The 15,728-nt window shown below is 37.9% G+C and overlaps 2 protein-coding genes across 4 annotated transcripts in view; one reads left to right on the forward strand and one right to left on the reverse strand.

The window, feature by feature from the left end:
* The window catches only part of LOC102261610 (chromosome unknown open reading frame, human C4orf26), an 8,550-nt gene extending 6,743 nt beyond the window's left edge, over window positions 1-1,807 (forward strand). The window contains exon 2 of the mRNA XM_005856627.2: window positions 573-1,807. Coding sequence (XP_005856689.1) covers window positions 573-961 — 389 coding nt within the window. The 3' untranslated portion in view covers window positions 962-1,807. The remainder of the gene's footprint in view (window positions 1-572) is intronic.
* Window positions 1,808-10,891: 9,084 nt separating this feature from the next.
* Window positions 10,892-15,728, reverse strand: part of CDKL2 (cyclin-dependent kinase-like 2 (CDC2-related kinase)) — a 32,778-nt gene continuing 27,941 nt past the window's right edge. For all 3 annotated transcript variants that reach the window (XM_014537791.1, XM_005856630.2, XM_014537783.1), the window contains 2 exons: window positions 13,178-13,266; window positions 10,892-13,024 (listed from right to left, as the gene is read on the reverse strand). In XM_014537791.1, coding sequence (XP_014393277.1) covers window positions 13,201-13,266 — 66 coding nt within the window. In that variant the 3' untranslated portion in view covers window positions 10,892-13,024; window positions 13,178-13,200. The remainder of the gene's footprint in view (window positions 13,025-13,177; window positions 13,267-15,728) is intronic.

The raw sequence follows: 15,728 nt of genomic DNA on the forward strand, positions 1-15,728 counted from the left end.
GTAACAACTACCAAGATAAAGATCTAAAGAGTTCCCTAGTTACTTTTTCCACTAGATAATACCTACTTCAACCCTAAGCTATTTTTTTTTTACATTTTTTAAAACCATAGATTAGTATAGCTTGTTCTTGAACTTGATACAAATGGAATCTTTTGCTCAACATAACATCCGTGGGATGCATCCATATTGTTGTATTAGTAATTCTTCCTTTTCATTGCTGAGTTCTATTTCATTGTAAGAATATCTACAGTCTGTTTATACATTCTCCGATTGATGGACCTTTGTGTTGTATCCAAGTTTAGGCTAATATGAATGCAGCTGCTATGAACCTTCTTGAACTAGTCTTTTGTAGACATACACACTCATTTCTCTCGGGTAAATTCTCCAGAGTGCAACTGTGGGATCATAAGGTGTGTCCATGTTTCATTTCACTGAACATTGGCAGTTCCTCCAAACGCACTCAGACCTCTCCATTTCTCCCTTCTAATCTCGCTCTCCTGCCACCCCTCAAGCATCTCCCTTCTGCTGCTGTTATCAGGCCTGCTTCCTGACTTGCATTTTTCTCCCCACAGGACAAGTAGTCACCCCTCCCGGAGGCTCACAAACTGAGGACCCTACAGACTGCCAGATCTTCACACTCACCCCTCCACCTCCCACAAGGAGGCCGGTGACACGGATCCAGCCCATCACAAGGACACCCAAGTGTCCTTTCCATTTTTTTCCAACATGGAGGCCCAGAGTCCAAATTAGGTTTCCAAACAGACCTTTCCCCCCTCCGAGGTGCAACCACCGTTTTCAGTACCGTCCATTTTTTTGGCCGAACAATCGTCTTAGTCCATATTATAACTATTTCCCCAGAAGAAGACTCCGGAGAGGAAGCTCATCCGAGGAAAGAAGAGGGAAGAGAGAAGCCCCAAACCTGCTCAGTCAGAGGAGGTCAATACCTCAGAAAAGACTATAAAAATAGTTCTGTTTTCTTTTTCCAACTAAAATTGCCAAATTGGAAACTTATCTTAAACACCACTGACTAGAAATTGTTCTCCTTGCCAGCAGTGAAGACACTGGTGCATAGGTCATTCAAGTTTGCAAAATAGGAGCAATAACCACATTATTCTTATCCCCAGCTTTTTACAACCACAAATATTTGTGCAAATAAAACCCTAAAATGAGAGGTTCTGGTCATTCCTGTCCATACTGAGATGCCAGAAGAATCAGCTCCATCTTCTAAATTAGAGCAAGGAGAATTCAATAAATCAAGATTGCTATAGATCAAATGAAGACATTAATGAAGCCCTTTTATACTCACTGGAAGACTTATGAGCAAGGTGCATTTACCAAGTGAACTTTAAAAGAAATTATGGAAAACTGAAAGCTTTATTTAAAGCGTGTTGGCAGGGATGTAACTAGTGGTTATTTATTCATTTACTATATTTTGATTGAGGGACAATTGGCATAACATCACATAAGAATTCAATATTTGTATATATTGCAAAATGGTCACCACAATAAGTCCAGTTAACATTGACACCATCCATAATCACAAATTTATTTTTCCTTGTGATGACAACTTTCGAGATCCAATCAGTTTCCTAACAACAACAATTTTAAAGATTAAACTAAATTATAGGACATCTGACTATAGGTAATACTTTAAAGCTATCATAAACTGAATTACCTAACCCCAGAACTCTTTTTAATTGTAATATCTAGATGTACTTTAATGTTAACTTTTTAAGCAAATGAGCATGATAAGTATCTCACTTTCTCGCATTGTCATCATATAGATACTAGCTTAAATGATACACTTCCCCTAAAACTTTCAATGTGGTCTGGGCTCAAAGTCTGATTAAGGTGACATGAATGGTCTCCCAACTCTAGGACTCCACAGACCTAAGTTTACACCTCTATAGGAAGCCTGTATTTCGAGGGTGCGATATAAGTCGCCCATCCCACAGATGACATCCATTGGTTATTTCTTTAGCCATTCCGTAACATACCAACTCCCGTTTGTGCCGCTCATCTTGCCTGTAACATAGGAACTAGTTTTGTACATGTGGTCTGTATCTTAACACCTCTTCCTCCCAAGAACTATGTGCAAAAGTTGCTGCTGGTGCTGCTGCTTCTACAAAGAAAAGAAAGAACATAAAGATGTGAGGTTGCTGGGAACGTTGCCTGGGAAATGGAAAGAGATTGCTTTGCTTCCTTGCTGTATTAAAGATAAGAAGGGGGGTGCGGGGGGGACACACAACTATTTCCTTTACTCACTTCATAACAAATTTTCATTATAAGAACAGATATGTGCTTCAAAATGTCAGGCTTAAATAAAATCTATACTTGAAATCCTCATTAAGAAATTCTGTATTTTGTTAATAACCTTGATCTCTTCTTTTTCTCTTTTTGGTTAGTGGGCATAAGCAGAAACAAGCCAACCTTGGGCAAACTTGAAGACAGAGAAAGATTTGTCTGTGACCTCACCTCCCTCTCAGGACCCCCTCTTGTATCACTGCTCCCCGCTCACCACTCACCTAGCACTCAGTGCTCTTGCCGGAACTCCCACTGTCCAACCAGCCTGGCCTTTGACTGCGCTTTCTCTCCCAAACATTAGAAATTGTGCAATCCAAACGTTAACCGCTCTGAACTGAGTCCCTGAAGGCCTTGCTACGTGATATTAATCACTAGGAAAACTTAGACAAAGTAAAGACAGATTAACAGCTTCATTAGTCAGTTATTGCATCTATTATAGAAAGCAGACGACTGCTGCAGTGTTTCATAGTGAGGGCCTTTTGTAAAATAACCAGGTAAAACTGCATTGCTTCTCACCCTTGAACATGTATATAGAAAGCAGGCCCACACCTGCAAGTACAAGCATATTCTTGTGACTTTTTTGAGAAATTGCATCCTTTGGGTTAATAGATTCTTCTCTTAACATACAGTGATGCCTAGCAGGTTTACGGACTCAGGTATAGTCTTCAGTACTAATACCTCAAAGTGAGCTAGTTTATCAAATGCATTCCTCTTAGCATACAGGTGGGATTAGCCGCTTTTGAAGCAATGGGAGTCTGTGGGGAGGGTGTGATGACCTTTAAATTCAACTTTTGCTTTGTGGTAAAAATAGCCTATGCAAGCCTGAAGTTCTAATTATGTGAAAAAGGCATACCCTGAATGCAGTCATCAGACAAACCCAAATTGAGAGACATTTACAAAACAACTGCCCTGTAATCTTCAGAAGTGAAGATGTCATGGTAGACAAAGTTTAAAGACAATTACAAAGACGCCACAACTAAGTGTGATCCTGGAGGTGGGAAGGAAAGGGAGAGATTGCCATGAAGAATATTATTGGGACAAATGGCAAACTTTTAATGTGGACCATGTGTTAATAGTATTATATCAGCATCAAATTTTCTGAATTTGATAATTAGGTAAGAAAACATACTTATGTAAGATCTGAAGTATTTGAGGGTAAAGGAGTATGATTTCTACAAATAAATCTCAAATTATTATGGTGTGTGTGTGTGTGTGTGTGTGTGTGTGTGTGTGTGAAAGAGAGAATGGGAAGAAGGGAGATATAAAGCAAACGTGGCAAATGACTTTACAATTGGTGTATAATGGGTGAAGGGTACATGGGAGATCTTTGTACAATCATAGCAACTCTTGTGTAGTTTGAAGTTATCTCAAAATGAAAGTAAAATGATACTATTAAACACAACACAGAGGAGTGAGTGGCAAAAAGTGCCACCCTGGTTTAGTGGTGGGGGAGGAAGTGGTTAGTTTAGGGCCTGGGGACAGATGGAGGAAATGACAGAGTAAGATTAGACTGGGGGTGGGGGTACAAAGAGAAGGAAGGTTAAAAAGGAGACAGGATCTTGGGGAATGCTGCATGGCAAGTGCCTAGCGTCACCCAAGAGTGGACAGCAACACCCCAGGCTGAGCGACCGTGCTGTCGCTGGAAAAGGGGAACTTGACCTGGGAGGACGCAGCTCCACGTGGACTTTAAAAACATTTCAGTGTGAGATTTTGGTGTGCACGTAAAATGAAGTTAGATACACTCTTCTAGGTTTGTAACTCATTTTATTTTCCCCCACTGAGATATTTTGTGATTGAAAATTCTAAGTGAAAATGCAATGAATTCTGAAGAAATTTTGTCTGTTGAGTAGTGCCTTACAAACACATCTTTAGTCTTTTCTGTGTTTGTGGTCAGTATCAATAACTGCAAAAGTTTCTGCTTACTATTATCTTTTCATAGTCATTATAAACAAGAACCAAATAATCTTTTGTGGTCGCTGTAAACTTCCTGTAATGTTTGGTAACAAACAGAGATCATGCACTCTTGCTAAGGTTAGAGTTAATAATCCATCGCCAGCTTTAGTTTAAACGTTTCTTTGTGCTTTTTAAATAATCCAGCAGTAGAGAATAAACTATCAGCCAAATCATTTTGGGAGAATAAGAGCAAAACGCAGGGTGGGGCAAGGAGTGGGGAGGGTGGACCTTTACAAGTTGTGATCTTTTGTGAAAATTCAGGGGAAGGTCTGAAAACCCTTTATGTTAATATTTGTTTCTGAGCTGCATCTATCAAATTGGTAAAGTATTATCATGGTGGGTTTTTTTTTAATATGTCCCTCTTCCCCCTTAAATTTTACTTAAAAATTTAAAAATCCTCAATAGTTTTTCCTTTGGGATTTTTCTGCCTTCTGGGTTCTTTTTTTATTTTTTTTAATGTTTAAAAATATGTTGGCATGATAGTTCAAGTCTTAACTAATGATTCAGGTATGATACAATGAATCATTGGAATTTAAGAAGTATTAGGCATGCATGTATGGGGAAATATGTTTAAGTATGCCGTTGTGAAATTAAAACTGTAAAGGTAGGCCGTTAAAGTGCTTGTATGTTGCTCTGTATGGTAAGAACTAGTCCTGTTGCATCATGTATATTATTACTAAGCATTTCTCTTCTCCTTTACAGCACAAAGAAAGATTTGAGTTCTAAACTGAAAAAAAATCCCCACAAAATAATTAATATTAAATTTATCCATGCCTTAAAGATAAGTTAAAAATAAAATCCTAGTCCTGCTTCCCACACTACTAACAACCTTGTAATGATTCACACTTCAGTTATAAGAGTCATGGGCTGGTTGAGCCGGGACTCTCACATTCACTGATATTTGGGGGAGGATGGAAAGTGTGGTTGGAAGTTTGGGTCTCAAAGGTATCAATAGAAGGCATGAGACAGTGTGAACTTCCACACCACCACTTGGATTGAATTTGAGCCCGGAGACTGAGTCGGTAGTGAGCACCAGAGGCTGATAAAAATGTCTTTAAAAGAAATTTTAGGATACGCTGAACATAGAGCTGCCTTGGGGCCAACATGACAAAGTGTGGCACAGATTAGAGAAAGGGTACATTCTCCCCCCACCCTCTGCTCAGAACTCACTCTTCTGTCACCTCCACTCCCACCCCCCAAAATAGCAGCAACTTTTGAAAACTGGGAAACAGCAGCATCCTAGTACTCACAGAGGGCACTGTCCACCCCCGCAGTGCTGGAGCTCCTTCTGCGGCTTTGTGGGCAGCATGTGGCCACAGGGACAGCCAAACAGAGGAAGGACATGTGGGCCGCATGGGCCTGCTACTGAAGGACTAGTTTGTGGCACATTAAAGCACTGGTAAACTCTGGGGTTTACTGGTTTCTGATTAAAAATGAAAAATTAAGAAAAAGACTTATTTTATAGATGTTACCTTGTGACATTTGGAAAACTATTTGAGGAGGTATCTTAGTTTGCTAGTGAGTTAGGTCTACTATAATAAAATGCCATAGACTGGAAGGGGGGGTCTTATACATAGAATTTTATTCTCTCTCAGTTCTGGAAACTGAAAGTCCAAGATCAAGGTGTTGGCACATGAATTTGGAGAAAATAAATTCAGCCCATAATGGCAGATGTCCAATTCCATAGTAGGAAGTTCAAACTCCCAGACGAGCTGCATAATCTAGAAAAAGCTGGCTCTAATTTTAAAGAAAACTGTGCTTAGAATGTTCAGGTACTTTTAATAGTTTTTTTAAAAAAAACTACCACTTTCCTCTTTTAAGCCTAGAGCACAGTTGTCTTATTTTTATAATAAAATGTAAATAGATAACAGGTTCCTATAAGAATCTCTAAGCTTGTTATAAACAATAGAGAGATAAACAAATCAAGGTTGAGAGGTACAAAAGAGTAGACACAAGTGAAACAACTTATTTGGGGCAATCAGTTCTATATATCTCGGCAACTCCTCAAGTCATCACCAAGGAAACCCACTGAACCATCACAAAATACCTCTTAACTGGAAACAACACAAATGCCCATCAACAACAGAATGGATAAGTAAATTGTTATTGTATCAGATACTGGAATACTACACAGCCATGAAAATGAAGGGATTGCTGCTTCACACAGCAGCATAAATGAATCTCACAATTTCATGTTGAGTGAAAGAAGCCAGACTCAAAAGACTGCATTAAACAAGATTCCATTTATATGACATTCAAGAGCACACAAAACTAATCCCTGGTGATCGAGGTCAGAATAGTGATAAGTTTTGGTAGGTAATTGGCTGGGAAAGGGCAAAAGGAAGCCTGCTGGAAGCTGGAAATAAATATTCCATATCTTAATCTGGGTGGTTTTTACATGGGTGTGTACATTTATAAAAATTCATCAGGCCATATACTTAAGATTTATGTGTTTTACTGTATATAAGTTCAATGTCAGTTGGAATATTTTAAATGCTGCAGAGTAAAGGAAATCAGTATGTATATGTTCCTTACAATTGTAGATTTCATTTATCAAACAAGCATTCAAATATTCTATTGACTGGCAGTTACCAAGGTTTCATTAAGCAATATATGACTGCTAAGTGAGAGAAAGACAAGTGCTATATGATATCACTTATATGTGGAATCTAAAAATTCAAATTCAGCCCCAGCTGGTTTAGCTCAATGGATAGCGTGTTGGCTTGCAGACTGAAGGGTCCCAGGTTCGATACCAGTCAAGGGCACATGCCCGGATTGCATGCTCTATCCCTAGTAGGGCACATGCAGGAAGCAGCCAATCAATGATTCTCTCTCATCATTGATGTTTCTATCTTTCTCTTCAGAGAAGCATGTGGTGGTTACCAAGGGCTGGAGGATAGGGGAAGATAAGGAGATATTGGTCAAAGGGTACCAATTTCCAATTATAAGATTAACAAGTTCTGGGGATCTAACACACAGCATGATGATTATGCTAATGCTACTATGTTATATACTTGAAAGTTGCTAAGAGGGTAGATCTTAAATCCAGGATGGAAGTGTTAGCTAATGCTATCCTGATTATCATTTTGCAATTCATTAATATACCAAATCAACACATTGTACACCTTTAACTTACATAATGTGATATGTCAATTATACCTCTGCAGTTCAAATAGATTAAGCACTCCTTAATACTGGGCCCTTAAAAATGGAAAAAGAAGGCTATTTATTGCATGGATAAAAGGAACAGAAAATACCCCTCAGGTCAAATTCATCACAGGTTTTTAGCATTTTTCCCCTGGGGAAGGATAAGGGTTACAGTGAGTGGGGCTTTACTGCCACCTCCTGGAGCATGGCTTGGCAGCACTGGGCTGTCCTGGGCAGAGCCAAAGGAGTAGGGTGTCATCCCAGGGAAATGGATGGAAGGCCAATTGCAGCCATCCCCAAGTTCAGGTGTTTCAGAACTCTCCTTAAATGATTTCTGTCCATTCCAGCAGAACTGACTTCTTCATCCCTCTACCAGAGGAGGGAGAAGCACTTGTCTCTCACTAACCTCTTTCCTTCCAGGACCCAACAGAAGAAAGGGGACCTGACCGCCTTACTTAAGATGAAATAAGAAGAAAAATGTAATTAAAACTACATTCCTCTGACCAGGTTGCATTTCCCAGTACAAAATAATTTTTTTATCCTACAATATAGTTTGAGGCAAACTGTATTATCTGAATCTGGTGTTTGCCTTTGTTTTCAGGAGGTAGGAGACACATCTACAGAGGAATATCTCCAAGAGTCAAGCTAAAATCTGCTTCTGAAATGACCTTTAATATCTTTCTTCACAAAAGGAGGAACTCAAATGGCCTATAAATCAGTAATAAGAAAAATATATGAAAGTATATATAACTTAAGTAGCAATCAAGAAAATGTAAACTAAAGCAAAATAATTTTCACCCATCAAATTGGTGAAAATAAAATTAATATCTAAAATAGTTCCAATATAGGAAATAGACTTTCTCATACAGTGTTGATGGTAAGGTAAATTGGTATAGCACTTTCGGGGGACAATTCAGAAGAATCAGTCAAAAGCTAAAATGAAACATACCTTTTGCAGCTTTGAACTGCCTGCCTCTGGTGAGCATTGCGATGGTTTCGCCAGCATCCATTCTCTTCCCCCGGGGCTTTGAGGGAGCCAGGTGTTCCACGGGGAGGCTGTGATTGGCCTGAACCAATCAGCATAACCCCATGTCCTTTAGCGCCCATTAATTCAGACAAAGGAATTTAACAAAGGCCCACACTAATCCGAACATGCCATTCCCCAGGCGACAGTGCTTGATTCAAGGCGAGCAGTATCCAAATCTGGCTTAATCAGAGTCAAGTTTTGTTTAGTGGCTGGAGGAATGCATTTCTTCCTCTTTTAAGAGAATGAGGACGTGTATAGCTCCAGGAGTCTAAGCTCTCAAAGTTTATATTACCTAAACAAAAAATGTTTTAACTGATTCCAGATCTAAAAATCATGACCATGCATGATTCAACAAACATGCATGGCTCTATCATTTATTGAGCAACTGACACTGAGTAAATTCCTTAAACTTTGTAAGCCTATCACCTTGCCTGTAAAATATGACTAACATTCCTAACTTCATAGGAATATTATTACTATTGTCCCATAGGAATTGCTTTGCTAGATGGTATGGAACAGAGATAAATAAAGTGTAGTTCTCAATCTTCAGAAACACAGAAAATGTAGTGGGCAGTGACACCGAGTATTATTCTTGCACATGTGCCTTCAGAATCTAGCCCTGACTCTTCTGCGAGAGCCTAGGAGCAACTTCATAAACAGATGTTTCTACTTACAAAATATGTCTAGTGGGAGACAGACAAGGATGTATTCATATCAGAAAAGGAGTGATAATCCAAGGAAGAAGGCTAAAAACAGGGAAGTAACCAAGTGAAACACTGTTGCCATGGGGCGGAGAGATGGTTTTTAATTCTAGCAGCAATATTAATAGAGATCACTTTCCAGATAGATGAATGAAGGAGATAGATGAATGAAGATAAACTGACAATAAAAGCCTGCTCCCTTGAATGATAGGCGATCCTACCCTAATCTATGGATAGGAAAACAGGCTGCACTGAGATATTTTTATTTCATTTTCCTGGTTCTTGTTTTCATTCATGTTAGACAACAATACACTTTCCAAAGTTTTGTTAGAACCTTCCTCACTTCCACTGGAGATGCCCCTGCATGACAACGCAGAACAAGAAGGATTAAATAAGGCTCTACCTGCCGGGGGAGGGGAGCGGATTTCACTGAGAGCAAAAGACCATGACATTTTATGGATGGATTTTTGTTTTGTGAAGAAAATGTCTCAAGTGTATAATACATTCGATGTCAGATATCCCCAAACATCTGTAAACACAAAGGTCTAAATCACAAGTCACACAAATTACATGCAAGTGATAACGAGTGGTGTCAAGATTTGGGGCCAAGTACTTCGCAGAAGGACATGTTAAAAAACAGTCCAGCTGGTGTGGCTCAATGGTTGAGTGTCGACCTATGAACCAGGAGGTCACAGTTCCATTCCCAGTCAGGGCACAAGCCCAGGTTGCAGGCTCAATTCCAGTGGGAGGCCTGCAGGAGGCAGTCAATCAATGATTATCTCTCATCATTGATGTTTCTATCTCTTTTACCTTATCCTTTCCTCTCTGAAATCAATAAAAATATTTTTTAAAGAAACAGATAAACTGTAGGTTCATTGCGTTTTCAAATTAGTTCATGTCTAAAGCTATCAAAAGAAAAAATAAAACCATTTAAAAAGCAATGCCAGAAACCTGCAGGAGGCAGCCAATCAATGATAACCTCTCATCATTGATGTTTCTATCTCTTTTACCTTATCCTTTCCTCTCTGAAATCAATAAAAATATTTTTTAAAGAAACAGATAAACTGTAGGTTCATTGCGTTTTCAAATTAGTTCATGTCTAAAGCTATCAAAAGAAAAAATAAAACCATTTAAAAAGCAATGCCAGAACATAATTTTTCACTCACATAGTGTTAGGGGCCCATTTCTAATGTAAAAACACAATACAAAGCAATAGAGAAAAATCCACTTGGTCCAATACACTAGGACTAGCCTTAAAGCTTTAGGAGCAGTGACCCTGGAATTTCGGATCCTCTGCCAGTGGCTCCGTTACATTGAGGAGGGCTCAGGAAATAAGTCAGTCACATTTTTCAATCTAATCTGATTTACAGTTGCTTATAGATCCAGCCTTATATTTTAGCGCAATTAAGATAAAGAAACCAATAATGAGAGAGTCACACAAGGCAACACATCTTCTATGCTTCCATTTCAATAGGAAGTTAGCTAATCTAACCCAGCAAGGGATTCTCAATCAGGAGAATCGGGTTCTAAGCCTGGGTCCGTCACCACCTTTTCCAGGTAGTCTTTACAAGACATGTTACTTTATGACCAGATGGCTTGTATCACTGGCTGTACAAGAAAATTAACTTGTCATCCCTATATCCTAACTTTCCCCAAAAGAATTAACTGATAATTTCCAACATATTTGTTAAATACCATACAGTGTCCTATACATTGTTTATAGTTTATTAATTAAATAATGCAAATAAAAACGATGGAGCTCAATAACATATAATATTTATTAATTGTAAAATATACATACACACAGCAAGCCCATTTTCCCACTAGTACATATACATATTTCCTATTAGTATGTGACTTAATCGTATCCTTTGTAAGGAAAGAAAAAGTAACCTTAAATTGAAAAAAAAAAGAAGGATTATTTTAGTTCAGGGTCTATAGCCCCAGTTTGAAAAATCTTTTTCAAGTAGTTCTTCCAAGATTCTAACCAGATATGAGCTTCAAGTCTCAACTTGGACTTATAGTAAATAGTTTTTAGTTCTTTAGTTCTAAAGTGCACAAAATGTTTTAATCGATAAAAGATACCAAGAGCAAATATAGAATGAAAAAGGTCTAATCCTAGACCTTCAGACATTGAGGTGATATTTTCACACCAATCTTTAAATAAAATTAGCATTGAAATAAACTAGACAGCTACTTGGCTTTTAAGTAGTGTCTGCTTTTTATGCTGTGGTGGCTGTTAACAACATAATTCAAAGTAAAAATAATAATATTTTAATTTGAGGCCTATTAATGCCTATACACTAACTTTGTTCAGCATGTTAGCCATACCTCGTCTAGTCAAACACCTGGTCAGAGATTAGAGATAGAGCTTCAAAATCAAGATCAAAGTTTAATTGAGCCACCTACATAGACTTTTACATTGCAGCCCCTTATTTTGCCTCCTGAATATCCTACTCTTTTGAGGCTCAAGTAACTATGATTAGAATTTTAATATTAAGCTCCACAGGGTAGGTAATAGAGAAAAGTGCTAGTAAAATTCCTGGGCTAAGTTCTAGTCAATGTCTTTTGGAAAAAACAACAACATACTATTAATTGGTTAAGGCAAAAAACCCCACACAAATTCTGGTCCCCTTAACAATCATTCTCTAAAACAGTAAATGCAGAGCATGACTAGAAACCCAGAAACGAAAAACCGAGAGCCAAATTGGTTTAACTCTCCCACCTAAACGTTGAGGACCAGTGCATTAGGAAACATGCGTGTCCTGTGGGTTAACAATGTTGCACCTCGGTTAAAAGCTTTGGGAAGGCCTAGGTGTTTGAGGAAATAAGAAGACAGGAATATCTCTGGGATTTTAGAAAGATACTCTATTTAATATCACCTTCAAACTATCAGCAGATAGGAGTAAAGTCCAGAACAAAGTTCATCCCCTGCCCAAAGCCTCTTCGGCTGGGGAGTTCAGCAGGATTCAGCCCAGAGAAGAGTGACCATAGTCAATTGGTAACCCTGCTTCCCATTTCCTGGTTTTGTAGATATACCTCTTTTGTCAATGAGAAGTATTCAACTCCAAGGTAGACCTACAGAATTCTCCTTTCCCACTCTTGTCCCAATCACATTCCTGGTCACAGGAACGTCAGCCCCCGAATCATACAGCGCAAAGAACTATCCAAATCGTTAGAAATAAAAAGGTTTCTTTGCGAAACTTGCATTTAGGGTGGTTCTTAGAAGATCAGCAGAGGCAGATTCCCATGATACACTGATCAAATATCAATTATACTCACAGGAACCAAAGAAATACATCTATCCATAAAGAGCAGTCACATATCTTGTTAAAGCCTAGAAACAAGCAAGATTCTTAAATGTGTTTTTATAGTTAGGTTAGGGTAAAGGAAACATTTTTTTTTTTTTTACTGATCCTAGTTTTTTCATTTTCTTCAACTGATCCTAGTTTTTAGCTCCCACATTCACAAACACATTCCTAAATAAATGTACACATCAATGCAGGTAACACACAAAGTTCGATGCATAAGTAACATAAACTTTTATAATCTTTCTCCCCTTTTTTACTTACTGTTAATCCTGGGTACCTTTAAATACACAACCTACTAATAGTAAATATACACTCATGTAACGAGAACCATATCACTATTCTTTCATTGGATTATCTTGAAATAGCATCAGTGGACTTCAAAGATGATGGGTGACAGTTGGGGAGGACACTTGCCCAATCTTCCTTTGAAACACCTGGAAGTCATTGTCTTTCCTTCTGCAAAACATTTCTCAGAAAATGCAGGCAGTTCAGAAGTAAATGATCAAAACCATGTACATCTCCTCCTGGGATATCAGCACTTTTGTTCCAAGAGGATGTCATCTCAAGCGCTAGAGCAGCATCTAAAAGCACAGGGGGAATACATGCCACCAAATATTTTACATAAAATCTTTCTAGATGTCTATCCCACTTGTTTTCTCACATCGTATTTAAAAATATACAAAATATTTCCCAGAAAAGGCTACACAGCTTTAAATATGGGAAAGCAGACCTACCCCGTTCAGAACCAAACTGACATTCAGTGCTGGTGTTCCATCCAAGGTAAGTCAGCCTCCGAGTCCTCTGTCAGGGGAGAGCCTGGTACCTGTAAATTCACAATCCAGCATTACAGATTCCCAGTCACTTCCTGAAAACCCCAATTTTTGTTGTTCAATTGCCAGGTGTTTAAAATTAACTATTCATAGCTCAAATTACTTGCACCGAAGATGAAGTAAGAGGATGTTATTTTTTTGACCTCTTTGTTGATACATATATTAAAGTATACTTTGGATGTGCCAGGGCAGTGAAAACCCACTACAAACCCGCTCTCCTACTTATTATAAAACAAACAATCAGAATGAACATAGAAACATTTGGGGAAAATACAAAAAAAAACACTATGGATTAAGGAGAGGAGTCAAAATTTGAAGATGTGGCCTTTCATGTGGGGGTAGGTTTCCAATTTTGTTTTTTCCTCCTGTGGCTTTGCCTAGTCCCAGAGTAGTAAGGAAGTGCAGTAGGCTCAAAGTCTGGAAGAAACCCCATCTTTATAGAGAAACCAGGAAAAGGAATCCCTGCAGGCCGAAAAGGATGGGGGTAATTCTGAAGGGACGAGAACTAGAAAAAGGGATCCTCTAATTCTGTATATAAGCCGCAGAAGTCTCAGTCCAACTCCTGAGATATGCACATGGGAGAGCTTTAGACCAGCACAGCAAAGGCTCAGAGAACTACACTGAGATTTGAATCACATGCACAAGTCTCCTGAACTACACAAGTTCAGGTCAGGTGCAAACCAGGATCAGAAAGATTTAGAGAACTGATATTTGAACCACCCCTCACAGAAGCTAAGGCAGAATTTACAATGTGAACCAAACTTGGGTGACTTCCTGCTAAAACAAAAAATTCAACATTTTCCAGAGTATTATAACAGAACCCTGAGGCTACACAACATAATATCCACTATGTCCTAGATATAATCCAAAAATACTGGGCAAAAAAAAAAAATCCTGGAAAGTGTGATCAAGTCAATCAACAAATATCAACCCTGAGGTGGTCCAGATGTTGGAATATATATAGTGTGTGTGTGTGTATGTGTGTGCATAGTTATTTTTAAGTAGCCATTATAACTATGGTATATGAGATGAAAGAAAACATAATGAAATGAAGGAACAGGAATTCTTAGTAGAAGAGTAGAACTCTAAAACAGAACTAAGTAGATATTTAGAATTAAAAAACAGTACTGAAATTTTTAAACTTCACTGGATGGGCTTAATAGCAGAATGCAAATGACAAAGTAGAGAGTTAAAAAACTTTACGACAGATCAATAGAAATGAACCAGTCCTAAGAATAAAGAGAGAAAAGATTGATGAGCATGAACAGATTCTCAGGAACCTGTGAGAAAATACCAAAAGGTCTAACATATGTCACTGGAATCTCAGAAGGAGAAAAGAGATTATGGCGGAAAAATTTTTCTTTGAAAAAATAAGGACTAAAAACTTCCCCAATTAGGTATAAGTTTACAGATTTAAGAAGCTCAGAAAACCCCAAACAGGATACATTAAAAAAAAAAAAACTATGCCTAGACATATTATACTCAACCTAATGAACACAAAAGATTAAATCTTAAAAGCAGCCACAGAAAAATGAAACATTACATACAGGAGAATAATTATTCAAGTACCTGAGAATTTCCCCCAAGAAATCACAGAAATCAGAAAAGAGGAATAACATCCTTATAGTCCTGAGAGAGAAAAAAAAATTTAAAACAACCTACCAACTCAAATTTTATATCCAACAAAAATATACTTTAGGAACAAAAGCAAAATAAAGTCATTCTCAAATGAAGGAAAACTAAGAGTTTATCACCATCTGACCTACTCTGCAATAATTGCAAGAAGGAAGTTTTTCCGGTGGAAGGAAAATACCAGAAAATAAAACTGTAATCTTTAAGAAAAAAGAAAAAACAGAAATGGTAAGTAGCTAGGAAAATATAGAAGACTACTTTTTTCTCATAAATTGTTTAAAATATTTATGACTGCTTAAAGCAAAATGTATGATAGTGTAGTGGAGTTTTCAATGTATGTAAATAAAATATATATGATTAACTCTAACATAAAGTTCAAGTTGGTGGACCAGCCATAGTGGCTCAGTTGATTGAGTGTCGTCCTGTGCACTGAAAGGTTACTGGTTCAATTCCCGGTCAAGGCACTTACCTACCTAGATTGCGGGTTCAGTTCCCGGTTGGAGCGCCCATGGAAGGCAACCAAGTGATGTTTCTCTCTCATATCAATATTTCTCTCTCTCTCCCTTCCTCCCTCCAAGTTCGTCCTTGGGTAAGAATAAATAAATAAAATTCTTTCAAAAAAAGTTCAGGTTGGTGGGAAGGGAAATATATTTGCAAGGTTTTTACATTTATAAGTGGCTTAATATATGCTATAAGTAGACTGTGAAAAATTATATATATGTATGTGTGTGTATATATATATACACAGTATTTACACATACACACACATATATGTACATATATATGTATGTGTGTGTGTATGTGTATATATATATATATGTAT

The sequence above is a fragment of the Myotis brandtii genome, unplaced genomic scaffold (genome assembly GCF_000412655.1).
Source record: "Myotis brandtii unplaced genomic scaffold, ASM41265v1 scaffold1038, whole genome shotgun sequence".
In the NCBI taxonomy this organism is placed as follows: domain Eukaryota; kingdom Metazoa; phylum Chordata; class Mammalia; order Chiroptera; family Vespertilionidae; genus Myotis; species Myotis brandtii.